The following is a 25968-nucleotide window of genomic DNA, read 5'->3' on the forward strand; positions in this document are numbered from 1 at the left end:
GGCCTGCTAAAGGTATTACTGAATATTGCATACTTGTTCAAGCAAGTTTAGCTGTATGAAATCAAAATAGATATTATCATCATGCAACCATGAAGTTTGTCCGGGATTAAGCTGGGATACAATTATAAGAAATTTGAGTTCATAAGCGTTTTTACCCCATGTTTGTATGTTCTAATATTTGTATCTGTACCATGACACCATTCCAATCCGAGAATTTTGAACGCTAGGTGGCAGCAGACTTACCAGGTAAATTTCCATTGTTTACGTAGTTCTGAGTATGCGCACATTACGCGGAACAATGGATTTTACCTGGTAAGTCTGCTGCCACCAAACGTCCCAAAAGTCTCCCATATTCAAAAGAACACATACTGAAAGGACAGGAGCGGGAGTCAACACAACATTTTAATATGTTTCCTTAGTATTCTTTTTAATTGATTTAATTTCAAAACCTTTTCACATCACAATACCAAAACAAATTACTTTAACTATTTTATTAGATATCACAAGCAGTAATAGTAACCAGTGCCTGTAAAAAAACATGCTAATATTGATTACATATAAAAAATACTTGTACACAAGAGGGAGTCATAGCTTGAACTATAGATTGCTGATAGAATGTCATACTTTTAAAATTACTGTAAGTATTTGTATATTCCAAAGTAAGTGTTGATAGAAAAAAACATTGTGAGAAACGGCTCACTCTGAAGTCACAGAGTTTTTGAAAGAAAAAAAAAATACTAAAGTATATGGATTGAAATCAAGACCTTAGCTTAGGTCTCGAATTTGTGGCGTCTGAAAGCAAACAATAAGGGTGTTTTTTTCTTCTATTATTCTCTTGCAACTTCAACGACCAACTGAGTTCAAATTTTAACAGGTTTGTTATTTTATGCATTTACATTGAGATACACCAAGCGAGAAGACTAGTCTTTGACAATTACTAAAGGTGTCCATCAGTGCCTTCAATAACATGACACAGACCAAAAATACAATACATGTCGATTCTCACGTGTTAAGTTTTTGTAATGTCCACAGTTTGACCTCAACTTTAGTGGTGACTGGCAACCAGGACCAGTTAGCTTTTCATGGTCTGTCAGCTTTTGCATTTGTCCATAATTTGTATTAAATTTGAATGGTTTTCAAAACTGAACAAGACAGCCAGACCCCATGGAGTGAATTTTGACTAGGTCACTAAGGTGTCATAACCGGCATGTGGCCAGCAGACCACTGATGTCTATGCTGACAATGATGTCTACATGTATATATACTCAAAAAAATAGTTAAAGGAACATTACAGAATTTTGCTAACAAAACAGTTGTTGGCAGTGTAAGCACTTTATGTGATCCACCATATACATAAACTGACAAACCTGCAGAAGTTTGAGATCGATAAGCCATCTGGGTCACGAGAAAATAGTGAAAAACCAATTACACATTTTGAATGACATTGATGCAAACAAAAAGATTAATAAAACGCTCACTGAGCGATAAACTCCAAACGCCAGGTTAAATTATTTATTTCTCATCAAGTATGACATTCCAAACAGAAATATTTCAAGGGATGTTTTCTACTATCATCATCATTAGACCGTGTAAGTGTGATGTAAATCTGTGATCTTCACGATTTTGTTTTCTTACCAATTCTGTAACGTTCCTTTAATGGCCTTACGGTTCCACGCTAGCAGAAGAGTCTTTCTCAAAGACACTTTTACCCTTTAAGAAAGACTCTGCTATTATGATTGAAACGTCATATAGCTATTTTTTCCACTTTTACTTTAGGTCCTTTTGGTTGGTAAAGCAATTTGGAACAGCTTATTCTATTTTTCAAACAACATCAATCTAGGTTGCTCTCTTTTTTTTTTTTTAAGAATATGAAATTAATATCTGTCATCTGTTAGTTCTTTTCAGCACTTATGCACTGCTATGTGTCAGTATAAAACTACATGTACATGTACTAGCTAAATTCCCTGGAATTAGAAAGGGCCTCAGTGAGAAAGGAATCTTCAAATCAATTTAAAAACTTTGTACATGGGTCGCCAGTTACACAGTTCAAAGCTGGGTGATGGTGTGGAAAGGACTTGACAACGTAATATTATTTTTTAAAGATAATTGCCTTTGCCAATTTCAGGTTCTTTTGTAAACGGCATGTGATGCAACAGGTGTTACCTCGTATGTGTAAAGCTCCAGCATTGTAGTTCTCTAAAAGTGTTTTCCCTTTTTGGGGTTAGAGTGTATTAAAACCTTGTACCATTGTGACTCCCAAGTTTCTGTTTTCGAAATGCTTTTCATTTTGCTGTTAAGCCCTTTGAGGAATTTTTATTCATATTGCACTATATAAATACTGTTTTTATTATTATTATTATAATAATAATAATATAAGCCCTTCGAGGAATTTGTATTCATATTGCACTATATAAATACTGTTTTTATTATTATTATGATTATGACTCAGATTAATCTAGGATTAAATGATGAAGTTGGTGTCAATGTTAGCCACTGTGTTGCCAGACAGTCTAACTCCTTTACAGTGGAATTGTGAAATCTACAGTCACTGGTGATTTTGCATCTTTTGCATTTGCATCTTGCAATCAGGGAGATTTTTGAAGAACAACTAGGGAAACATTAAGAACTACATTCCAAAACTTGCCAACAAGTTGTAATAGTTTTTATTTTATTTTACTTTTTTTTTTCTTTTTTTTTTACAAAGTGTCCCTTTTTATTTGTCTTGTGATGGTTTGTATTTTGACATGTTCTTACATTTTACTATTGTATACTCAGTGAGTTTTATGAGTAGGGACCTATAACTTATCCCTGCTTTGCTGCATTCTACTCATACATAACTTCTTGAAATGATACAAAGAAGTTTCTAAAGGAGTTGATGACAACTTGAAGACTTTCTTCTTGATCTTGGAGATAATCCATTGCAAGTTAGGCTGTACTAAAAATGCCCATATTGTCAGCAATCGGCTGTGAGCTTTGACTTAATTCAGCTCAAACAAGTCGGTCAGAGAAAAGATATCAAACTGAATAGACACTACCCAATGTTTCCAGGTAAAATGTAGTATCTTAACCAAAACCGTGTATTTTTATTTCTTCTAACCATTTTCCTGATATTTTTTTTCTGAAAATGACTGGGCAAAAAAAATATTCAACACCACTAGCAACATTTGGGCGTACAATGTTTAATACATTCGTTTGATTCATGAATGGTGGTCTCTGAAAAGGTTAAATTCCAATGACGAATACTTCATGTGGCGACCTCAACTCGACCTGAAAAGAAACCAAACACATTGACTACAATGACTCATTTTTGTGACGCCCTTACCCTTTTGTTTCTTTTTCCTTTCTCAAGAAATCTTTAAACGGACATCCGTGTATGTTTGGGTAAACAAAAATATTACAATGGTAGTTCTCGTACCGGTACTGACTCTTCAAAGGATTTGGGTACTTTTTGTAGCACAAAACACAATGAACACAGATTTACATTAAACTTACACCGTTTCAAGGTAATGACAGTAGAAAGCATACCTTAAAATATTAGTTGCCGAGGTGTCGGTAGTATTTTTAGAAATGAGTAAAACAATGTCATGAAAATCATTTCTACATGCTAAAATAATTTTCGCTTTCATGATCACCGGGATGAGTTTTTTTTTAACGACATTGTTTTACTCATTTCTCAAAAACTACAGCACCTCAGCAAGTAAAATTTTCAGGCAAGATTTCTACCATCATTATCTCCAAACTGTGTAAGTTTAATGTAAAACTGTGGACATTGTTTTTTTTTTCCTTACAAAAAGTACCCATACTCTTTAAAGTATATTAAGAGCTACTCAAAAATAGGGTAGGCCTACATGAATGTCATCTGTTTTTACACAAAACCTTTTCTTTCTCTCTTTTCCTAACTCAGGGTGAGTTTTTTCTTAACAAAAGCGACTAATTGAAAATAAAAAAACTTTCAAAGATTCAAGGTTAGATAGTCTCAACATGGTCTCATTGAGTTATTATAACTCCATGGGTGCTGGATTATGGAGATGAACAAAATGTTCTACCTTTCAGACTTTCCATGAGTGAATGGGTGCGTGTCATTTCAATGCCACTATTTGCTTCCCAAGTGAAAAATCATGGTATTTGAAAAGAAGATATTAGTGTGAGAGAAAAACATAACAATAGTGTGATAAATAAAATTCACCCAAAATTTATTTTTTTGATCAGTTTGTTCATTATGTGGTTTAGGCAAGATTATACATGCATAAACATTTATTCATAAATACAGTTTCGCTATTCCTATTGGTGGAGAGCTCACCACATGGGGGGTGTTTAAACAGTTGATACTAACCAGCTGGAGCTGTTTATAACTGGTTGTTTTCGGATACATTTAGATACATACTACATTGTTGGCACGTATGCATACCTGAAAACCGTCTCAGTCACAAAAATGCAACACACGTACTTATCTCAAGGACGTCAGGAAAACGGATAAGTTTTACAGAGTTTCTTACTTTATTACGCCTTTAAACCGAAAAGGCATTTATGAATGTGGAAAAAAGAGTAGTGACTCATTCTTAAACTGCCGTTTAAAACCTTGCAGGGTCGTGGCTGGGCGATAAAGGCCCCTGCTTCGGCTTGGGCCTTTATCACCTGGCCACGACCCTGCCGGTTTTAAACTGCAGTTTAAGAACTGGTTACAACCCTTTTATTCCATTATTTAACAGAAATAAACAGCAGTAATTTACAAAAACAAAAATACATAATTGATTTTGTTTTATACATTCTAAATTACGCATTATATTAGGATAACATAAAAGCCTAAAATATCATGCCTTTAATTTGTATAAACTGATAATTGTACTCACGTGTTCATTCTTCCTCAATCGGCGGAGCAGGAAGACTATCTTTCTTACGTCAGCGTTTCTTTCATAGTTGAAGAAATCTCACTGGACACCACATTCAAGTTCAACAAGAAATGTGGGACATCCCACATCCCTAGCCTTGATTGGCGACGTTTATTTTGTTATCGTAGTCGCCGACATCGCAACATGAATTACTGGAGAAGTGATATCTGTATCTGTATCACACAAACATCTAGATCCGATCCAGATTCATAGACTTGCCCCAGTCTCTCCAAGTCAGCGTCCAAAACAGTAGCTGTTGCCCTTTCTACCGACGACTAAAACAAAAAAACCTTTGCCAATCAAGACTAGCGCATTCCGAGATTATTTCGACCACTTGGTTTGATCATACATGTAGTTTGATCAGTGTGCTAATTGCTTTTACATACAGCCAAGTGAGTGTAAAAAGTCTACCTCCACGGCAAGACTACATGTACTAGCACACACTTCTGCAACCTAACGGAGGCAACCTAAAACTTGACAAACTTTTTGAACAAAAAGCCAATGAATAAGTAGAACCATCTGTGATAGTCAATAGAGCCCTGGAACTACTGTACCTGCGTAGCCTCATCACACCTCCTCTACCATACCTACACTGTAGGCAAGTTTCCTCAAGAAAGTGTGCAGGTAAGGCATGTTCCTGTTTGAACTCCCAACATCATTCAGAAAAAAAGAAGAAGAAAAAAAAACAAGTGCCCAAAATTGTTGCCCAACTTACATCCAAAACCCCATGGCTTCGCCAAGTTGTGTAATTTTCCCCAGACAGGAAAATTCAATATTTAACACTGCCAGTCACCAAGTTGCTTATATGCATATAGGCAGGACAGAGTCTGAAGCCAGTAGACCAGAGGGTGACAAAGCTGTTTTATTGTCACTTGGCGTGCGAGCATGGTTGCCCGTCAACAGATTTGTTTCTCATTGTCAGAGTGCACTGTACCTTTACCTTTAGATTCACTCATCAAGACGCACTCATATTTTATAAGTGAAAGTTCGATGAAAAATATTGATATGTGTTATATAACACTGCCTTTGATATTGTCAGTTTGCAAAGTTTACAGAAGGTTGTGGGGCAGGTTTATTCTATTATATTAAGTGATAGATGGCCATTTCGTGAGAATACATCACCTGTGCGGTTGAGAGACTTCAGACGTGTTTTATGTTTTTTGTCTAGGTTTCCCTTGAAGGGCTTTAAATATTATTTCTAACAAAGAAGAGTATTTTTTATGCCAGACGTATTCAGTTGGGACTGCCATTGTTAAAACAAAAATAGGATAAAATTTTCTTGCCATTTCTTTGTGGTTAAAGGCAGTGGACACTATTGGTAATTATTCAAAATAATTATTAGCACAAAACCTTACTTGGTAACGAGTAATGGGGAGAGGTTGATAGAACATGTATACAACATTGTGAGAAACGGCTCCCTCTGAAGTAACATAGTTTTCAAGAAAGAAGAAATTTTCCACGAATTTGATTTTGAGACCTCAGATTTAGAATTTGAGGTCTCGAAATAAAGCATCTGAAAGCACACAACTTTGTGTGACCATGGTGCGACAAGGGTGTTTTTTCTTTCATTATTATCTCCCAACTTCGACGACTGATTGAGCTCAAATTTTCACAGGTTTGTTATTTTATGCATATTTTGAGATACACCAAGTGAGGAGACTGGTCTTTGACAATTACCACTAGTGTCCAGTGTCTTTAAATGCTAATAATTATAAATGCACAAAAAAAAGTTAATTGCCTGACGTTTCGTACAGTAACTGCACTGGTTACACAACTGCACTGGTGTTGTCAACAGTGATACAGTGAAATTTCAAAACACAAGAGGGCGATCTAAATGCTCCACAATGAGGCGCCAGTACTGACATGACTGGTGGGTGTTTCCTAAAGCCCTTTCACACTACTCTAGCCCTGTGGAATACATCCCAGGGGAGACCCAGGGGAGTCCCAGGGAGTCCCAGGGGAGACCCAGGGGAGACCCAGGGGAGGCCTCGAGAGGTTGTTTTCTTTCATGGTTACCCTACCGCACTTTTACACTCTCCCCGCCTATTGTAGGCCTATATGTATACGGCACTGAAAAGAATATGCCAGGATTATATCTCTTACCCCCACTCCAGAGCAGGGGTGGCTATTCCAGGGGTGGAACAGTCTCCTTGCAGATTTAAGAAATGTGAACTCCTTAGCTGTTTTTAAATGTAGACTTAAGACTTATCTTTTTAATGCTGAATATAACTATTGTGTATAGATTAACATTGCATTTCTTGCTGTGATGTATACAGTATGATTGTACCTTTTGTACTTTTAAAGTTATTGCCTTGTTTGATATATTTCTTCTGTTTTAGCTTTGTTTTGCTTTTATAATGTCTAGTGTTATTTCCCTGGGGTATGCCCAATTGCCGGGGTAGGTCAGGGGCAGCAAAGCGATCAAAGTATTAGAGGCTTGGCAAGTGTAAAAAGGGCTTTGGAAATCATCTACTAGAACTGGCGCCTTACTGGCGCCTCATTGTGGAGTTCACCCTGACAGAAATTAAATTGCAGGATTATTTGTTTGCATTCTCTTTTTCTCTTTTTTAAAACTCTTTCTGTGCCAAGGTCGTACAGACAATCTATCACTATTCCAAAAGCACCGTTAAAGGGAAGGTACACGTTTGGTAATTACTCAAAACAAATATTAACTTAAAAACTGACTTGGTAACGAGCATTGGAGAGCTGTTGATAGTCTAAAACATTGTGAGAAACGACTCCCTCTGAAGTAGCGTCGTTTTTGAGAAAGAGGCATTTTCTCACTAAAATAACAAAAGACTTCTAGCTAGAAGAGAAGTATTTTATTCCTATCTGAAAGCACACAAATTCGTTCAACAAGGGTGTTTTTATCTTTCATAATTTTCTCGCAACTTCGATGACCGATTGAGCCCAAATTTTTACAGACTTGTTATTTTATGCTTATGATGGGATACACCAAGTGAGAACACTGGTCTTTGACAATTACCAAACGTGTACAGTGCCTTCAGGCCTGATACTTCAAGGAGGCAAAACGAAGATGATTGCCTCCGTGTCCACTGGTAATTGCCTTGGTGCCCTTAAAATGCTCCAGTACAAATTTGCAATTTCATCATTGGGTGCCCTTTACCAAGAAGAAAATGCCTTGGTGCCCCTGCCCTTTCAAAAACGAAGCATACAGCCCTGTGCCTTTAATGTTACATATAGAAGTAGGATTTTGTTTAGGTACTCAAAAAGTGTCATCAATCATGTACGACCCATACATATAGTAAACATTTTATCAAAAGAGGGCATTATCACTCAAGAAGTGAAGATAAAAAACTTAACCTAACTAACAATTACTAAGAAAGTATTTGTGCTAAGGGGAGATCGATCTTTCATGCGTAAAATCATAAGTAGACCACAACAAAATTGAAATTTCAGCCTATCAGCTTGTGGTCTGAACCTGCATCAACAACCTTCTCTAAACAAACAGCTGATGCAACACATATTTTGTATAGAAAAAATGTCACCTTCAAATACAAATAAATATCAATCTTGTTGACTTTAATTGAGCAAAGAGGTGATCAACCGTGGTCAGTTCTCTATGATTGGAAAAAAGTACAGCAGCACTCGTACAAAGCGAGACATTGTTGACGGGCCAACCATGCTTTGCCAAGCAACAAACAAATACAACGGCTGTTTGAGTATGCACAACTCATGATTCACTCTCCATACAAACACATGGGCTTCACAAATTATTCAAACGGCCGTTGACTTAACAACGATGGAAGAGGCTACGAAGTTTCAGATTTTACGGTGAAAATCTGTCGAAAACTGGTTGTAATCTGGTTTTTTAAAAAGGCAATCATAGTTTATGGTGAGTTGTGGATTATTTGCGACAAGAAAAGTGATATTAGAATTAGTCCCTAGGTTTAGTACCAGCAAGTGTTGCTAGCTCATACCCCGCATGTAGACTAACTTGTTTATTGTTAATATTTCCACACCTAGGGGGTATTCTAGTCTGAAATTTCTGCTTGAATTACCTGACAAAGGCGTGCCTCATTAGGCATGTTGTACCCCCACTTACCTTTTGACTTAGATTTTGTAATAGAGTGTTCACGGCACTGAAAAGCCCTTTTTCACACTGAATCTCTCATCCCTGGTGAATACAGCCGAGGGGAGTCCTCTGGAGTTGTGTTTACACCATGGTTACCCCGGAACACTTTCACACTGTCCTAGTCTACAACTTGTAGGACCCCAATCCACAGGGTTCCTGGGGTGGATTTCACAAAGAGTTAGGACTAGCCTTATCTCGAGTTAGGACCAGTTACTCGTCCTAACTTAGGACTACCCATGCAATTTGTATATCTCCTAGGACTAGTCCTAAGTTAGGACTAGTCTTATCTCGAGTTAGGACGAGTTACTCGTCCTAACTTAGGACTAGCTGTACGTTTTTGATATCTCTTAGGACTAGTCCTAAGTTAGGACTAGTCCTAACTCTTTGTGAAATCGACCCCAGGTTCCAGTTGCATGCTTCAAGAATACCCTTTGGGTTGTACCGCTCACCCCTACAGAGCAGGGGTGGCTTTTGCCCCATGGTATGCTTATTTGCCGGGGTAGATCAGGGGCAAAGTGATTCAAGTGTGAAAGGGCCGGCCATTATTCCCTGGGTTTCCCCCTGGAATAGAGAAGTGTGAAAAGGGCTGTAAAGGCTAAAGAGTACCAAACAAAATGACATTTTACACCATTTGAACATGAGGCTACATACATGTACTTGTTTTTTCCCCCCTCATATCTACTAGAAAAAGAGTAAATAGAATGTTGTGAAAAGAGCGCAAAATGCTTTAAAAAGCCAAACAAAAAGACATTTTACACCATTTTAACATGAGGCTACATACTTGTTTTTTCCCCCTCATGTCTACTAGAAAAAGAGTAAATAGAATGTTGTGAAAAGAGCGCAAAATGCTTTAAAAAGCCAAACAAAAAGACATTTTACACCATTTTAACATGAGGCTACATACTTGTTTTTTCCCCCTCATGTCTACTAGAAAAAGAGTAAATAGAATGTTGTGAAAAGAGCGCAAAATGCTTTTAAAAAAGCCAAACAAAAAGACAATTTACACCATTTTATCGCGGGGCTAGATATTATTTTCCCCCCACTTTAGACAGGACTCTATCTAACAGAAAATAAGGAATTAGAGTACTGTGAAAAGAGAAAAAATGCTTAAAACAAAGCCGAACAAAATGACATTTTGGTTTTCCCCCACTTTCAAGAGGACTCTATCAATTGGAAAAAGAGCGCCAAAAAAAAAAAAAAAAAAAAAAAAAACTTGACCTTGGAGCCTCTCTTTAAACATGCCAGGACATGTTATAGAGACCTTCGTTTTGTAACACTTCTTAGTTTTTACTGAAAAAATGTAAAGTTAATCCTGTTTTTTTTTGTTTCTCAGTATTTAATTGACGGACAAAAATTAATAACTGATCCACAATACATTTGTGAGTATGTAGAGTGGGGTATTTTTGACTTGTACACTATCAATCAGCTTTTCTTTGACTCAATCTAATTTTTGGTGCAAAGTACACTGTATTCATTTATAAGCAATTTGTACTATAAAATGGAAATCAAGCCATTTTTTTTTTGCCTTTTGGGGGGAACACTGTACAGTATGAAAGATGAGCAGCAATGTTTTAGAGATGTGTTCATTTATAGGAAAATCAGCTCAAAGCCATTGGTGTTTTTTTTAATATTTTTTTTTTAGAAGTCACATTTTAAAATCAAAACAGTGCAGTATGATCATTGATGGTTTAGAGAAATCTTCATTCCAACCATCTACGTACATGTTCAAATCAAAACTTTGTGTTAATTGTACATATAAAAGGGTTTCAATAATAGTTGGACACTTAAAACACAGTGGCCCCTATTAATTCAGTGACATCAATAACATTGTGTCAGCTGCAAAGCAATTAATTTCATTCCATTTATTCTGGCTGTAAAGCGAACGACTCTCAGAAAAGCGAATTCAATTACGATAGGAAGCTAACAATCAAAATGAAGAGAAGACATCAGGAGGGAAGTTTCAGTTTTTAGATGTGGAAGGAAAACCCACAATTTTTTTTCCAGGGAAAACCCACACAGTCAGGCAGGGATTTGAACCAGAGGGTCCCATGGTTTGAAGGCAAGGGAAACCCCTAGGAAACCACAAGGCCAACCCAACCACAAACAGAAAGAAAATACAAACTCATAATATCGTTCCATTATCAATTTTCATAAGAAAGATATGACAAGATACATGAAAACCTAGTCCATCGGATAGTTAAAAAAATAATAACATGGGCATCTGTCAGGCCAGATGCTTAATAAGGACATTGCCTCTGTTGCCCCGACTTTACAATTTCCCTCTACAGGTACCAAGGAGAAAAATGCCTTGGTGCCCAGCCGTCGATTTCACAAAACTCTTCCTAACCTAAGACTAATCTTAGGACTTAGGACGATTCCCAAACCAGCACTGCAGCATGCACTGCAAATTTTAAACATTATACAAAAAAACAAGAAACAAAAAACACAGCAAGTTTTGATCCAAAAAAAAGCAACAACAAAAAAGACTACTTGAGTTTTGGGATAAAATCTCTTGGGAACAAATACCGTACCTTTATGTTAATAGCAGCTGCAATCTCAAATTTGCTCTCAGCCGATCCACTCACTGTATTTATCTCTCTTTCTCAAATAAGAAATTTTATCTTCCTTTCCAGCTTTTTTCCCTCTTTTTTCCATCCTCTTTTCACCAGTCTTTTTCAGACCATTCTTCTTTGGGAGTCCAAATCATCAGTGCATTTTGTTTTCCGGTGGTGTCATTTTTAATCAGTATACCGCACCCAAATATGGCTCCTGTTTGGTTTCCAAAATGATTTGTATTCTCATTCGTGCAGACTCGGCATGGCTGGTCATTTTCTTGCCTCTCAATGATGTTTTTCGGGGTATCGTTCTGATTTAGCTCTCAGCACCCAAATATGGCTCCCGTTTGGTTTCCAAAATGATTTGTGTTCTCATTCCTGCAGACTCGGCGTGGCTGGTCATTTTCTTGCCTCTCAATGATGTTTTTTGTGGTGTCGTTCTTATTCAACCCATAACACCCAAAGGTGGCTCCGGTTCGTTTTCCACAACTTTTTGGGTTCTTGTTCTTGAAGGCTCAGCATGGCTGGTCATTGTCTTGCCTCTCAATTACTTTTTCCTTTCTTGTTGTGTTGTCCTTATTTAGCTTACAGAACCCAAAGATGATTTCTGTAACGATTTTGGGTTTTCGTTCCTGCAGGCTCGAGGTGACTGGTCATTGTCTTCCTAATCAATGGCTATCTGTTGTTTTCTTGAATGAACTCATCTCGCAGATCTCATTTATTTGTTCATTACTCAATCCCTCATTTTTCTTGTGCTCTTTACCTTACATGGAGATCATGGCCTCCGTTGCCCTGGTCTTGGCCTTGATGCCCGTAGACTTTGAGATTTTCCAATAGAAGTGCCTTTTGCCAAAATTGAGATTGCCTTGCACTCGGGTTTCATTGCTGAGCGATACTGTTGGAACACAGTTTGCACCCCACGCATTTTGAACTTCTTATGGTGTCCAACCACATGTATATGTATGTAGATGTTGCGTTTCAGTCAGAGCTGAACACAGTCTTGGTCTTTTGCACATTCTGTGAACTCAGACAGGTCTCCAGCATCACTCAAGTTTCATTTGAGAGCAACACTGTTGAAACATAATTTGCACACGATGCAGGTTTTCTTCTTAAGGTGTCCCGCCACACAGGCTAGATGTTGTGTTGTAAGTCCGAGCTGAACAGTCTTTGGCACTGTCGTTGAACTCAGCAAGGTCTGGAGCATCACACTACTGGAGCATTACACTCTACACATCCAACACAGTGCACAGAAAACAACTGTGCAATGCTTGGTTCAAGACAATGTACTGCACTTCTGTTGAGTCTGTTTCCTCTCCATCTTTAATAGGTAACCATAGTTGTTGTTGCCTAAGAAGTCCTCCTTATATTTTCATCTTCATTTTCCTTTTCTTTGGAACATTGCAGAATATCATGATGTTTAACTGCCCTCATCCACGTTATAAAATCCTGGCTCTCTCTCTCACATTTCTGCAGACTGAGGGCACATTTCAAAGCTGTCGAAGAGATGAAGCCTTTAGCGGACAACTGTCAGGAATTCATCCCATCTTCTCATCTTCAATGTTGTTTTCATTGCGCCTCTGTGTCACATTTCTGCAGACTGAGGGCACATTTCAAACCTGTCGAAGAGATGAAGCCTTAAGCGGACAACTGTTAGGAATTCATCCCATCTTCTCATCTTCAATGTTGTTTTCATTGCGCCTCTGTGTCACATTTCTGCAGACTGAGGGCACATTTCAAAGCTGTCGAAGAGATTAAGCCTTTAGCGGACAACTGTCAGGAATTCATCCCATCTTCTCATCTTCAATGTTGTTTTCATTGCGCCTGTGTCACATTTCTGCTGACTGAGGGCACATTTCAAAGCTGTCGAAGAGATGAAGCCTTAAGTGGACAACTGTTAGTTAAGAATTCATCCTATTTTTTCATCTTCATGTTATGTTTCTTTGCAATCTGGTAGACATGATGTTTTCCCTCATGTACCTTTATCACTCTGGTTTCTCTCTCAAATTTGTGGGCAGCTGGGGGCAGATTTCAAAGGGCAAATTCAGCCTTTTGTGGACAACTGTCAAATTAGGAGTTCCTCTTTCCGTCTTCATTTGAGGTTTCTTAGGAAATCTGGCAGCCATGTTGTGCTTTCCCTCATACCAGCCAGAGACAGATTCCAAAACATGTTAAGCTGACAAGCATGTTCTCTTTTAAAAGCAAATGTTAGCCAAAACAAATGTTACTATCTTTTTATGAAAATATTAGTTTTGAGAAGGATCCTGCAATGCTGGTTACCTGTCTTTCACAGGGCTCGGTTTCACAAAGAGCTAAAAGATTTATCCTTAACCTTACCCTAACCCTTACCTTAACCCCTTAACCTAAACTTGTGACTTAAAGGCACCCTGCCATCAGTAAATGCACCAATACGCAAAACAATTAAAATTTTGAAGAAAAAAAACCATAATGTTAAATGCATCAGAATTAAATGCAGTTGAAATGAAAACTCTGCTAAATGCAGCAAAACGCAATCGGATTAGGGCTCGAATTGGAGGGGAAAATTAAGCAAGATCTTGAGGCTTGCAGCTCGCATCATTACTGGACCACACAAATGTGCACAAGGCCAGAATCAAAACAAGTAAAAACATGATTTACCTATTTTTACATTTGAGCTGTTTTTATGTGAACTTAAGCACTAAGACTCGAGAAGCTTGTTCTTGATTGGTCTAATCCAAAACCAGGAACTCCAACAGTGCCTTCAAACGGCCCTCAAGAGCCACCTTTTCCCCTAATCGGTACATGTAGCTGATCAACAGTCACTTTGTACTGTCTTGTTTTCCTTCTTTTTTTTCACTCTTTTTTCTTCTTCTTTTTCTTCGGTGCCTTGTATCTTTTGGCATTTTGGCACTTTATAAAATATTATTATTATTATGGGTAACACTTTTTTTTACCCACACACCGATGTGTGTTACTAGCACTGTATACTCAGTACATGTACTTTCCCCCGAGTCCTGTGGAAAAAATATCACAGGCATATTTACTCGGGTGGGATTTGAACCCACGACCCTTGCAATTCTAGAGCAGTGTTTACCAACTAGACTTCAGAAATACTCAAAATCACAAGACCCACGGGCTTGTACAGTTATTGGCAGTGGACACTATTGGTAATTACTCAAAATAATTATTGCCATAAAATCTTTCTTGGTGACGAGTAATGGGGAGACGTTGATGATATAAAACATTGTGAGAAACGGCTCCCTCTGCAGTGCAATAGTTTTCGAGAAAGAAGTAATTTTCCACGAATTTTATTTCAAGACCTCAGATTTAGAACTTGAGGTCTCAAAATCAACCATCTAAACGCACACAAATTCGTGTGACAAGGGTTATTTTTCTTTCATTATTATCTCGCAACTTTGATGACCGATTGAGCTCAAATTTTCACAGGTTTGTTATTTTATGCATATATGTTGAGATACACCAAGTGAGAAGGCTAGTCTTTGACAGTTACCAAAAGTGTCCACTGCCTTTAAAAGTTTCCTGGCCCACCCCTAAAATTTCTGGCCTTGCAGTCAAGAGCAAAATTAGAGCCATGCCAGGTGTTTGTTGCATTGTTCATATTGTATAGTGAACTGGTTAAGCAAGCCTTGGCACACATGTACTACATGTACTAGGCATTCAACCCTGCTAGTTGCAACACCAAACCTATTATTTGAGGATCTCTGGGGAGTGGGATTGCACAGACAACGCACAGACAGGTCAAGGCTATGCAGAACCCTGTGTTAATTGAAGACTGTGTAACAGAGTGTGGGAGTTAAAGCCATTGGACCCTTTCGGTAAACAGTATTGTCCAAGGCCCACACTTTGTGTATCACAACTTCTATATCAAATAACAAACCTGTGAAAATTTAGGCTCAATCGGTCATCGGAGTCGGGAGAAAATAACGAGAAAACCCACGGTTATATCCGCACGTTTTGCCGTGTCATGACATGTAAATCCGTAATTCCTGATATCGAGAATTTATATTGTTTTACTGTTTTCTCAAAAAGTAAAGCATTTCATGAAATAATATTTAAAGAGAAGTCTTTCACCACTACCTTCTGTGAACCCTGTAAGTTATTTGTAAATCTGTGAACGTTTATTTTTTTTTTTCTGTACCGAAAGGGTCCAATGGCTTTAAGTTGACTGTGAGTTGCAACAAAATACTATTATACTTGGTTTGCAATGAAACCATGGTGTAATGTAGGGCCTGTCTACATGGGTATTATATTCTCTTAATAACTATTTGTCACATTTTTATTTTTTGGGGGGCAGGGATGGGGGCTTATGTTTGTATCCATCTTCAGGCTTGTATGCTTCGTTTTCAAAGAGGCAAGGGCACCATATTTTGCGATTGTTAATCTACAGAGCTCAAGGTACACTACAATTTCTGATTTTTTAGGTTTTTAACTTTTTAACGTTGGCTGAATAAATAATTCTAATTCTAATTCTTATTACAAAGTAGATTTTTGGGATTTCGGGAGACTTATCTACCATTACCACAGAGCAGATTATCGGAATTAGGGAGACCAAATCAAATCCCAAAATACAATCACTTGATAACTATTTGTCACATTTTTATTTTTTGGGGGGCAGAGGTTGATGGTATAAAACATTGTGAGAAACGACTCCCTCTTAAGTGCCATAGTTTTCGAGAAAGAAGTAATTTTCCTCGAATTTGATTTCGAGACCTCAGATTTCGAACTTGAGGTCTCGAAATCAACCATCTAACCGCACACAACAATTCGTGTGACAAGGGTGTTTTTTTTCTTTCATTATTTTCATTATAACTTCGACGACCGATTGAGCTCAAATTTTCACAGGTTTGTTATTGTATGCATATGTTGAGATAAACCAACTGTGATTGCTAGTCTTTGACATTTACCAATAGTGTCCACTGCCTCTAAAACCAATGGGAGACTTTCTAACGCTAGGTGGCAGCAGACTTACCGAGTAAATTTCCATAGTTCTGAGAACAATGAATTTACCCGGTAAGTCTGCTGCCACCTATCATCCCAGAAAGTCTCCTATTGAACTGTTCCCCAAACCAAAGTGTATACTTTGCCTTTAATGCAAGGCAACAAACTTGTACGCTATAGGTTCGAATAGGCGCAAGATGTGCCCAGTCATTGCAAATATCAATTTGGTATGAATTCCAACTCATCTAAAGTGAATCTTAGCCCTTTAAGAAATCAAGCCCAGGTCAAGCTGAAATTGTAATGTGTTCTACACCAGTGGGTCAAAAGTTTGTTTGATCCAGATTTTTGTGTGATAAAAAATATCTTCTCCAGTTACTTGTGTTGGGATAACGGCGACTACGCTAACAAAACGAGCATCGCCAATCAATAACTGCTACTGTAGAGCTTGTACTGGAATGGATTTTAGGATGAGAAAGTTTAGGCTGCAGTTAGATGCTTCTTGCAAGGATTGCCTTTTCTACTTCTTCTGACGACTGTCAAATGATGTTCAACGCCAGAGAACGATGTGCCTAAAAACACTTTCTTGGAAGCCATGTCCTTTTTTCTTCTTTTGACGACTGTCAAATGAAGTTGATGTCCATATATCATTGTAGCTTTGTGCAATGTGCTATTCACACACATCTTGCAAATCATGCCTTTTATATTTCTTCTGAAAACTGTCAAATGATGTTCATCCAGAGAAAAATTTTTCCAGAAAAAAACACCCGTTCCTTTCCTATTTCGTCTGACAACTGTAAAATGGCATTCATGCTGTGAAAAGTGTTCAATTCTGCGCCTTGAACACCCATCCATGCCAGTAGGGTGGATATGTGCGCATATCCAAGTCTTATTATTATTATTATTATTAATTCTTCTGACAATTGTCCAATGACATTGATGTTTTTGCAAAGCGCTCTTTTCGGCTTTCTTTTAATGACTGTCAAATGACATTCACTTTCTTGAATGGCCTTCCTTTACTATTTCTTCTGATGACTGTCAAATGAAATGTATGTTCTTGAATGGCGTCCTTTTCTTTTTTCTTTCTTAGACTGTCAAATGACATTTGCTTTCTTGGAAGGAGTTCTTTTCATTTTTTTGTTACGAACTGTCAAATCACACTCTTGAATAGACCATTTCTACTTCTTCTGATGACTGTCAAATCACATTCATGTTCATGAATAGCGTCCATTTCTACTTCTTCTGATGACTGTAAAATCACATTCATGTTCTTGAATGGCGTCCTTTTCTTTTTTCTTTCTTAGAATGTCAAATCACATTCATGTTCTTGAATGGCGTCCATTTTTACTTCTTCTGATGACTGTCGAATCACATTCATGATCTTGAATGGCGTCCTTTTCTTTTTTCTTTCTTAGAATGTCAAATCACATTCATGTTCTTGAATGGCGACCATTTCTATTTCTTCTGATGACTGTCAAATTACATTGATGTTCTTGAATGGCGTCCTTTTCTTTTTTCTTTCTTAGAATGTCAAATCACATTCATGTTCTTGAATGGCGTCCATTTTTACTTCTTCTGATAACTGTCGAATCACATTCATGTTCTTGAATGACATCCTTTTCTTTTTTCTTTCTTAGAATGTCAAATGGCATTCATGTTCTTGAATGGCGTCCATTTTTACTTCTTCTGATGACTGTCGAATCACATTTATGTTCTTGAATGACATCCTTTTCTTTTTTCTTTCTTAGAATGTCAAATGGCATTCATGTTCTTGAATGGCGTCCTTTTCTCTTTTTCTAGCTACCTGTACATGTAGATGGTCAAATGGCATTCGTGTTCATGCAAGGCATGTCTTTTCTTCGTCTTGTGACGACTGTCAAATGAAATCAATGTACTTGAAAGGCGCCCTTTTTGTTGTTCTTCATCTTTGACGACAAACGCACTCTCTTACAAGGTGTGTCATGTTTTGAACTTCTTTATTTGCCCAGTGCATACTTTGCCCATTGGCTATACAGCTCTTCAGACCGCCCACTGAAATCTTAAAGATTCCTCTTTCAGACTGGTCTGTTGCCGTGACCTCAGATGCAGTAGAATGAATCTACCTTGTGTTTCACTTCATTCCATGAGACCATTTTGCTTCCAAGATCTAGACCCCGTCTGTAAGATCCATTGCGACAGTCTTCTGCCAGCATGGGATGAGGGCCATTTCTTTGATGAGGGGTGGTCGGAGTAGGAGGGGTAGGGGATGGTACACTGTTAAATGGTAATAGGGTGTGAGTTTTATCAATAAAAGCGACAATTAATCCTGTGATGTTGTACAAAGACGCATACATGTAGGATCAGGGTAACATTGAGTGATGAACATGTACCCCCCCAAGGGGCACATTATCTGAACGGCCCACCGTCGGTCGTTTCCAATGCCAATATTAGAAAACTATACATAGGTAAATATTGATTTGTTTTCATTCCTGTGTGATGTGCCTTAGGAAGAAGGAGAGATCAATATCTCTGCCTGGACCACTATTGTTGCTGACAATCGATCGCCACTGTTTAAAATACTTTTTGAATTGTGTTAATTTCATCCTAATAATATTGGAAGATAAAAACAGATCACCTCCAAAGAACAGGAATCTCTTGACTACGGTTAAACAAAACAATTGTGCCACGCTCTGTGATTTATTTTTTGATGACCATCAAACGGCAGTCAATGTCCACAGCTTTAATGTGTCATCCACACTTGCTCAGAATACAAAGCGTGCCCCTTCATAAATTACTTTGTTTGCCCAGTGCATATTTTGCATATCAGCATTACAGGACTTTTTGTGGAAAAAAACTAAGTTTAAAGGGAAGGTACACTCTCAAATGCTCGTTACCAAGTCAGTTTTTAAGTTAATATTTGTTTTGAGTAAATACCAAACGTGTACCTTCCCTTTAAGTAAGGTGTGCGGTAACACCATGTAAGAATTTGTTTCTTTGTAGCGGCGGCTCTGAGAAGAGCCGTTTGCTTTATGATTCTCTGGCCACAGCTCTTACGACACTGCCTCATCAGGGGGCAAAAATGGCGTGCTATGCCTCGAGTGCCATTTGCTCCCCTCTCCGGCTTACAGTCGTGATGATTCTTGGAAAAAAAAAGTAGGAATATATTTTACAGTATACAAGTGTAGACCTACACCTTATTCATCAAAAATTTCCCAAGGGCAAATAAAAAAAACCAGACTACACGTCGGTACATGTATGCTTGGGTGTGCAAACATCATAGTCCCAATTAAAGCGTGCAACAACTGTACAAAGTGTACCATAATTGCAACACTTTGGATTAATTATTCTGAAGCTACATGTACACATGCACCCTATTTCATCGCCCCCCCCCCCCCCCCAATTCCCAAAACCTAATCACAACTTACATTTTCCAAGTCTGTCTCCTTTCACTCTCACGATCATTCAAACCCGTCTCCATTCTACTTTCTCTCAGACCGTCAGGCATTTTAAACATGGCCTTGTTCCTCAACTTGAATATCAAGGTTACTAATTCCTGCAAAACCACAACCTATTGTTCTGAACCAAAAACCCAATTTCTGTAAACTTTTGTGCCCATTCATGGTTGCGGATGATGCGTGTAACCGAATTGATGTCTGCCGGTGTGCAAACAAAAGTCTACGACAGTGTACTTATTCCGTTTTCTAAAGAGTTTCATTGTGTGAAGACCAAGAAAAACATTGGGGGGTCTTTATAAATCTTTGTTTGAGAGTGTCAAATAAGTTCCCACAGTTGTAAGAGTTCTGACCCATAACTGTGACCCCTCTGCAAAAGAACACCCTCAGTCACGCCATGCCATTTCAAATAATGGGCTCCGAGTCAATGTTGGAAGGGTTGGGAATTTTTTTCTAAAAAAATCCAATTATTTTGTAAGTTCTTTTTTCCCCATCCTGGATGTTTCAAAATTTTTCAATGAGGAAGGTTGATTGTGAATCAACAAAATTGAAAAACCATGTGTTTTTCTAGGTTTGGTCTGATCGCTTCCATTTGATGGTTTAACAAAAATGCTAATTGCATTGGTCTTCCAGGAAACCCCCCACGATAAGTTTAGTATTATCTAAAGCTTAAAGGGTCTGGGTACTTTTTGTAATGACACAAAACACAATGTCAACAGATTTACTTTAACATGTCTAAACTCATACAGTTGGAAAATAATGATGGTAAAAAGCTTCCCTGAAAATTGTAATTTTGCTGAGGTGCCGTAGTTTCTGAGAAATGAGTAAAACAAGTCATGAAAATTATTTTAGTATGTAAAACGTATTTTCATGACATTGCTTTTACTCATTTTTACTCAAAAGCTATATATATACAGCACCTCAGCTAGTAATAATTAAAGGCAGTGGACACTATTGGTAATTGTCAAAGACTAGCCTTCACAGTTGGTGTATCTCAACAGTAAGCATACAATAACAGACCTGTGAAAATTAAAGCCTAATCGGTCATCGAAGTTGCGAGATAATAATGAAAGAAAAAACACCCTTGTCACAAGAAGTTGTGTGCGTTTAGATTGTTGATTTCGAGACCTCAAGTTCTAAATTTGAGGTCTTGAAATCAATTTCGTGAAAAATTACTTCTTTCTCGAAAACTATGGCACTTCAGAGGGAGCCATTTCTCACAATGTTTTAAACCATCAACCTCTCCCCATTACTCGTCACCAAGAAAGGTTTTACGCTAATAATTATTTTGAGTAATTACCAACAGTGTCCACTGCCTTTAAAGACAAGCTTTCTACTGTCACTATCTTCAAACAGTGTACATTGTAAGTTTAATGTAAATCTGTGGACATTACAAAAAGTACCCAAAGCACAATGTCCACAGATTTGCATTTAACTCACACAGTTTGAAGACAGTGGGATGTAGGTGCTGTAGTTTTTGAGCAATTAGTAAAACAAGTCAAAAAATACTTTTTTGTCTCAAGAGACAAAACTATTTTATTATGAATTAAACGTGTTTTCGTTACATTGTTTTACTAACTTCTCAAAAACTACTGCAGCAATATATTATCAGCAATAATATTTTAAGGTATTTGTACTGTAAGCTTGCTACCATCATTATCATCCTTAAAGACCAACTCTATCTATATTTAGACATAATGTTAAAAAAGGTTAAGGGTCAAACGCACTTTAGCAGTTCATTGTTGGACCATATTACACATGCCCCTTGTGACTAAGGGCGTAAACATATATCCTGTCACATGCTCCAAACAGAGCTCATGGATCGGTAAAAAAGCCTAAGGTCTAATTTCATTGGGACACGCACGTAAAACATTTTGAGTGCAGGCCATGGCATGCCAAAGTTTTGTTAAATCTTTTGTATTACCTCTGAGATTGGTCACAGATTTGATACTTTCCGACAGAAAAATCTAACAATGTGCAAAAAAAGTCGGCTCTTTTTAGAGTCTGTCAAAAGAAAAAAGCTGAACATACCGAAGTGAATTAAAATAAATGATGATTCGAAGTGACAGGCTGCAAAGAAAACATTACACAAAACCTGTAACTATCTGAATGTCTGGATCGAGTCACTTTGAAAAGGAAATTAGGGACTTAAATATTCAAAGGACGGTTTTTAATCTCGAGATTGCAAAAGGCTACAGAGCCCAAACACACCCGAAACTAAAGTTTAGAATGTTTTGCAACATAAGGGCCGCTTTTGCAAAGCTGCTGTGCATAATTTGCATTATAAACAGCACATTCACAAAAATATCAACTTTTTCCAAATTCGCTTTTTTCTTTGACAAGAAAATTTTAAAAAGAAGCACACCTGTCTTTCTTGATACACATTTTCTACATTGTACAATAATTTACCACTGTGCACTCCCCGTACTCCAAAAAGATCAAGATAAATCCAGCCTATTGGGGTCATTTTAGCCATTTCTCAAGGCCTTAGTGGCTTAGACAGCTACATGTACGAGTAAATGGAACTGAAGACTACATAAAAAAATGTGCGAGTGGGGAAGCCACTCGGGACGCGGACCAATGGACCCTTCCCATGAAATATGCTAATTACATTCACGCATGCGTACAGACCCTGTTGGTTGGCAAACGCCATAGAGTTGTGCATTAAGCAGACGCGCAATGGCGTCTGCTTCACGCACCCATTAGCCGTGTACAAAACAGCGTGATGTTCCCTCATTTTGCCAACCAAATGGTTAGTGCTCACGCGCTATGTGCAATTTACATACTTCATGGGAAGGGTCTATTCCAACATGCCAGGGACTTCAACTCTTTTTCTTTATGTCTTCATTAAATAAGATAGCAAAATGCCAAACCAAATCTCTGGATGGCCTCAGAATACATCCTTTCAGCACTACACAAATGATGAATGTTTGTATCCATTTTGGTTTTTACCACTATACACTGCCGATTTGTGTTAGCACTGTATACTCAGTACCTACCCGAGTTCTGTGAAAAAAATCCCCTTGGCATATTACTCGAATGGGATTCAAACCCACAACCTTTGCAATTCTAGAGCAGTGTCATACCAAATAGACCACTGAGATTGCCCAGTGGCTAGAGGCAGTTCGAATCTCATGTTTGTATCTTTATGAATAGTTCAACAGCAAACTGTGACATTTATGTTGGAAATGGCCTCATGACTTTTTGCCACTCACGCATTCTGATTCTTCAGTGCTACACAGCTTTGTTTAATCACCAAAGGTCTCGACGAGAGACTAGTGTATAGTGCTGGGCGAATAGTGAAATTTTGTTATTCGGATACCGCTGGCCAACTATCCGAAATTAACCGGATATTCGAATAGTTTTTTCGCCGCTAGAGGGCGCTGTTTAAAAAAAAAAAAAAAAATTGCCGCTAGAGGGCGCTGTTCGTTTGTGAATGAGATCTTTTGGGCGGATTGATATTAGTTTTAGACAGTGTCACTCGGTTCATTCATAAAAATGACCGGATCTAATTTAAAGATGGCGATTTGCTTTTTCTTTTGATCGTGATTGACTCTACGTGAAGGAAAACTTTTGTAATCTTTGAACAAATTACGTCAGAAATGTCATTGTTTTAACTCTTCACGGAGGTGAGCATAGTTAAATACTTAATATATGCTGTTTTATGCTGTCTTAATAGAAGTTTCATAAGGATTCAGACAAAACATTCATATCAGTTGTCGCCCGACGTCCGCGGATATTCGGATATTAAAGAATATCCGGTTACTCGGTTGTAATTACAGAATTATCCGGTTTGTAAATAGGTATTCGCGCCCTATGCGGATATCCGGTTAAGAAAAAAAAGGCATTCGCGGTTACGGATAGGAAAACCTATTCGCCATTAACCGGATATTCGAATAATTCGCCCAGGCCTACTAGTGTACTTCCACAAGGTGTGTAAAACACACTTGTTGGCCCCAGGTCACAGTTGACCTCTGACTTAAAACCTTTGACCTTATCTTACCTCTGACGACGTCGATTTGGAGGTGTCCTTGATCTAGAGTATCGTGCCATTATGGCAGGCATGCATCCGCTTCAGGAGCAGCTTCTTAAGAACCGTATCAATTTGCAGAACAAGCGCTGGCAAGACAATTGAGATCTTGGAGGAAAACCAGTGCCGTCAAACAGGAGAAGGTTGTTGGCGAGCTAGCTGATCAACATCGGGACTTGATTCATAATCTAGTTTGGGAATGCTAAAAGATAAAACTGTAATAAGTCAACGGGAAACACAATTATGTTAATAAGCTCGGGGATCTGGTAAGTTTTTGTCCTTTTTCTTCAAATTGTTTCCTCAATGGTGTTTTGAGTGATATATGGTAGGATTCATTAGACATTGAGGATCAAGTTCGTGTTCCTATAATTGGTGTCATGATTTTCAAAAGTGGTAAAAATTTAGCAAATCTGCTGACTAGCTGTCGAAATTGTACGTTTTTAACCATTTTGCCCTGCCCCTGCACACATTGCGAAAGCTTTGTAACCCTCCATCTACGCCGTCGGCAGGAGGGTTACGTTATCGCAAATAGCATTTTATAAGCACTGTTAATGGCAGACTGTCTATCGCAACATACAACCAAAACTTTAAAAATTTCAACACACCATGAAGTGTAAGTGTTATTGTTAAAAAATTGGATTGATGATTTGAAAAAAAACCATTCAGGTTTTGATTGTGAACAATTTTCCTGTCATCCTACTGAAAACACATGACACCAGGATACTAGACTTGATTAGAGTAAGCTTCAGACCGAGTTGACTTCGGACCAGTTTGACTTTGGACCGAGTTGACCTCGGACCGAGTTGACTTCGGACCGAGTTGGCTTCAGACCGTGTTGGCTTCCGACCGAGTTGACCGGACTTCCAGTCCAGTCAGTCGTGTTTACAAAATACTTCCAGCCTAGCCCCATAAATCGGTCCAATCCACTCCATATCTTTGGCCCCAGCACCACTGATATCAAAACCTTTCGCTTCCTTGAAAAACCATCTGCAACGTTCTGCATCATGAAACTTACCCATCTAATGCTTCAGAAGTTGCAGATAGCACTACACTTGGAATTGTTCAAATAGGTATTACAGATTTTGAGTAAAAATCAAGTGAATTTTGCGTGTGAATTTTCCCAACTAACGCTCTTTTAACGCTCTTTTACCGCTAATGCCGATATGCCGATTGTCCCCGACCGTGAGCAGATGTTTTTCCCAGGACAAACTTGTAGAACCATCTGCACACGTTCGTCCTGGGAAGAAAAGATACCGAATCCGCGCTTCGTGTACAAACATATGGACACGCGTCTGGGAACTACAAAGAATGGTTCCCCAATCCATGCTTTGTGTACAAATATATGGACACGCGTCTGGGAACTACAAAGAATAGTTCCCAGACGCGTGTCCGTATATTTGTACATGAAGCGCGGATTGGGTATCTTTTCTTCCCAGGACGAACGTGTGCAGATGGTTCTTCTACAAGTTTGTCCTGGGAAAAAAATCTGCGCACAGTCGGGGGACAATCGGCATATCGGCATTAGCGGTAAAAGAGCGTTAGTTGAGAAAATTCACACGCAAAATTCACTTGATTTTTACTCAAAATCTGTGATACCTATTTAATTTGATTTTGAACAATTCCAAGTGTAGTGCTATCTGCAACTTCTGAAGCATTAGATGGGTAAGTTTCATGATGCAGAACGTTGCAGATGGTTTTTCAAGGAAGCGAAAGGTTTTTATATCAGTGGTGCTGGGGCCAAGGATACGGAGTGGATTGGACCGATTTATGGGGCTACTTCCAGTCAAGTCAGTCGTGTTTACAAAATTACATTTTTGTGCGTTTAGCAGAATCATGTCATGGATAATCATATAAAAGTAACTTTTACAACGAGTATTTACAAACAATTCTATTTTAAAACTCCCTATAGTCAACATTGTCATGACATTTCTTCAAAGATGTTGTATCAACAAAATACAAGCACTTTACCTCGGATTCTCCGCTATAAAAAACTGCAAGGTCCACAGAAGTGTCGCACGCCATGTTTAGTGCTGAG

The 25968-nt window shown here is 38.2% G+C and overlaps 1 protein-coding gene across 1 annotated transcript in view; it reads right to left on the reverse strand.

Moving 5' to 3' along the window:
- LOC139949888 (uncharacterized) overlaps positions 1 to 25968 on the reverse strand; it is a 34870-nt gene extending 8902 nt beyond the window's left edge. Inside the window, exons 1-2 of the mRNA XM_071948453.1 lie at positions 25902 to 25968; positions 23907 to 24135 (exon numbers count right to left, since the gene is read on the reverse strand). Coding sequence (XP_071804554.1) covers positions 23907 to 23968 — 62 coding nt within the window. The 5' untranslated portion in view covers positions 23969 to 24135; positions 25902 to 25968. The remainder of the gene's footprint in view (positions 1 to 23906; positions 24136 to 25901) is intronic.

The sequence above is a fragment of the Asterias amurensis genome, chromosome 17 (genome assembly GCF_032118995.1).
Source record: "Asterias amurensis chromosome 17, ASM3211899v1".
Taxonomy (NCBI): Eukaryota; Metazoa; Echinodermata; class Asteroidea; order Forcipulatida; family Asteriidae; genus Asterias; species Asterias amurensis.